The sequence below is a fragment of the Bison bison genome, unplaced genomic scaffold (assembly GCF_000754665.1).
Source record: "Bison bison bison isolate TAMUID 2011002044 unplaced genomic scaffold, Bison_UMD1.0 scf7180017864374, whole genome shotgun sequence".
Classification (NCBI taxonomy): domain Eukaryota; kingdom Metazoa; phylum Chordata; class Mammalia; order Artiodactyla; family Bovidae; genus Bison; species Bison bison.
The window spans coordinates 292,562-295,203 of NW_011494946.1; the positions used below are offsets into that span (position 1 = coordinate 292,562).

The window sequence follows — 2,642 nt, forward strand, 5'->3', positions numbered from 1 at the left end:
CAGTCATGTCCGACTCTTCGCGACCCCATGGACTGCAGCCTACCAGGCTCCTCCGTCCATGGGATTTCCAGGCAAGAGGACTGGAGTGGGGTGCCATTGCCTTCTCCGAAATGTGGCTACAGAACATTTACAATCACACACGTGGTTCACACTACATTTCTCCTGGACAGCACTGGCCTTTAAATAAACTGCGATAGATTTTTGTACTTGGGCTTTGTTAGCTCTTTTGTCCCCTCAGACGTCTTTTTTCCCAGGTTTGGATCTCCCAGCCCCACCTCTGCCCCTCCCCCCCAGCCCCTGGTGTACCAGATGGCTGAAGTTAACAGAAGTCTGAAAATTTCAGAACGGCTGCTGCCTTGACCTCACACAGAAAATTCTCCAAGATAGGAATAGTTTCTGAAGTGTGTGCATGTAGAGGAGAGTAAGAAAAGAAAGAATAAACTGGTGAGGCAGGAAGGGTCAAGATGCAATAAGAAAAACCTGCGTTTGATGGTAAGCCCTTCCCCGTGGGCGCGTGGAACCTGGCAGGCCCCACCTGGCTGCTCCTCACAGTGAGGATGGGCTGAGGAAGGACCTTCCACCAGCGACCCCAGCAAAGCAGCCCCCAGTGCCTAGCTCTAGGGACCCTCTTCGGTCTGGCCAGGCACCAGGCAGGGCCTACCGTTACCCACATGCTCTGATACTAATCTAAACCAGGCCCTGAAATCCTCTGAGGAAAGCCATCTGCCTCTTAGAGACACAGTCTCCAAAGCCATGTTCCTGAGGTGATGTTCATGAGAGTCTGCTCCCCAGAAAGCACCCTACAATCTCGAGAGCTGGGGGGAGACCCCCCCCAATCCACTCCTCTTCTCCTCTTGGTGGGCCAGCAGCCCCGCCTCCAGCTGTTCTGAGCAGTTGGTCTGATTCAGCTGCCCTTTCCAAAAAAGGCTTTTGGGTAGAGAAAAGCAAACGATGACAAAAGAAGCCACTGGAGGAGGGCGTGCCAGACCTGAAAGGAGAAACCTGGAGTCGGGAGAACTACATCCCAAGCCAAGGACTCACGACAGGCACCGAGGGTCTACTCTCTGCCGGCTACGTTTGCCGAGTATGGAAGGAGCCAAGGAGACCCTGCCGGGCCCGGGGGAGCAGCCGCGGGGGCGCTGGGGACGGCAGACGGGCAGCACGGGTGAGCACAGCGCACAGGCTGTCAGAGACGGGTGGTGCTGGGAGAGAAAGACGGACGGCGGGTCACGAAGGTCTGGGAACAGAGACGGCAAACGCACGGTTTTAGCCGGGACTTTTAGAGACGGGGGCATTTAAGCAAAGGTTTGACGATGAAGCTCGCTGGCACAAGAGCATCCCAGGAAGAAGGAACAACCTGTGCAAAGGCAACCATGCCTGGTTTGCTCAACAGAGTGCAGCGGCCAGGGCGGGCGGAGCTCAGGGCAGAAAGCGGAGAGCTGCAGGGGGACCCCACAGGGAAGGCCTCCTGAGAACGACAACACGCCAGCCTGCGCCAGCCTGCTTACTCGTCTCTTCTCTTCCTCTCAAGGAGGGTCCTCCGGGCTTCAAACAGGGATGGAGACAGAACACAGGGCTTGAGGCAGGGTGTCTGCAAACATTTTCTTTCTCTTTCACTCTTTCCTTTAGTCATTAGGGCCAACCATCCCCACTCTATTTTTGTCCTTAAATAGCAATCATGGGGGTGCAGGGAGGGGGGAATCCACCCACTTTCCTGTCACTAATCTGTATCAGTAAATCGTCTTACTTCCTTCTGCTTTTAACTTCCAGTCCAGGATAACGATGCTCTTATCACACGGGGAAACACATTAACAACAAACACGACCCAGCATTTATAAATCTCTGATACCTGGACAGAAAGGAAGGCCCACCAAGAGACCGCAGCATGCTCCCTGAACTGTCATAAAGATGCCAAGCTGCCAGTCAAGGGTTTCCTGACTTAGCAATGCCGAGGGCTTGTGTTGGGTGTGGGGTCAAGCGGATAATGACAGAAGTGCACTGTCCTCAGTCTGCCTCAGCGACCTCTGCAGCTTTTGACAGACACGATGGATTTTTGTCTGGTCACGAAAGCAACCACAGCCGCAGTCTGCTTCACGGGCAGGCCGCCCCGGGAAGGAAGTACCGAGGCAGGAGCTCCGTGTGCACCAGAATTAAAGCCACCAAAGGCCGCATCTGTCACTCCAGACACTCAGAGAGACGCTGACCTGGTTAGGCATGAGGGTCCTCATTACGAGGACGCGGGGGAGGCCGCCAACAGGCCTGATCAACTCTGTTCCCTCCACGGCTAAGAGGACAGCCATCACCCCAAGACAGCACTTTCTGCGGCAAAAATCTGAGTCCACAGGTAAGAAAGCCCGTGGCCGTGCCTGGGATGCGGCCTCCCCTGCAGCTCCTCCCATGGCACGCAGACGGCACGCAGACGGCACAGCTCACGAGACCCGGCTACGGGCGGGCTCCCTGCGCTTGGAGGGCGGGGGGGCGACATGCACAGGGAGGAGAGGGGAAAGGAGGCAAACCCTGAGCCTCTCCTGCTCCTCACGTGCCGTGTACTCACTGTTCAAATCCTGAGCACCTTCTGCGCATCCCTCACATCACAAGCCTGCATGCTGAGACACCAGAACCCTCTCTTCACAGGAGATGAA

At 55.9% G+C, this 2,642-nt stretch overlaps 1 protein-coding gene across 1 annotated transcript in view; it reads right to left on the bottom strand.

The window, feature by feature from the left end:
- Positions 1-2,300, bottom strand: part of KAT2B (K(lysine) acetyltransferase 2B) — a 75,487-nt gene extending 73,187 nt beyond the window's left edge. Inside the window, exons 1-2 of the mRNA XM_010856746.1 lie at positions 2,205-2,300; positions 1,042-1,202 (exon numbers count right to left, since the gene is read on the bottom strand). Of these exons, the coding sequence (XP_010855048.1) occupies positions 1,042-1,202; positions 2,205-2,300 (257 nt within the window). The remainder of the gene's footprint in view (positions 1-1,041; positions 1,203-2,204) is intronic.
- Positions 2,301-2,642: the final 342 nt, after the last annotated feature.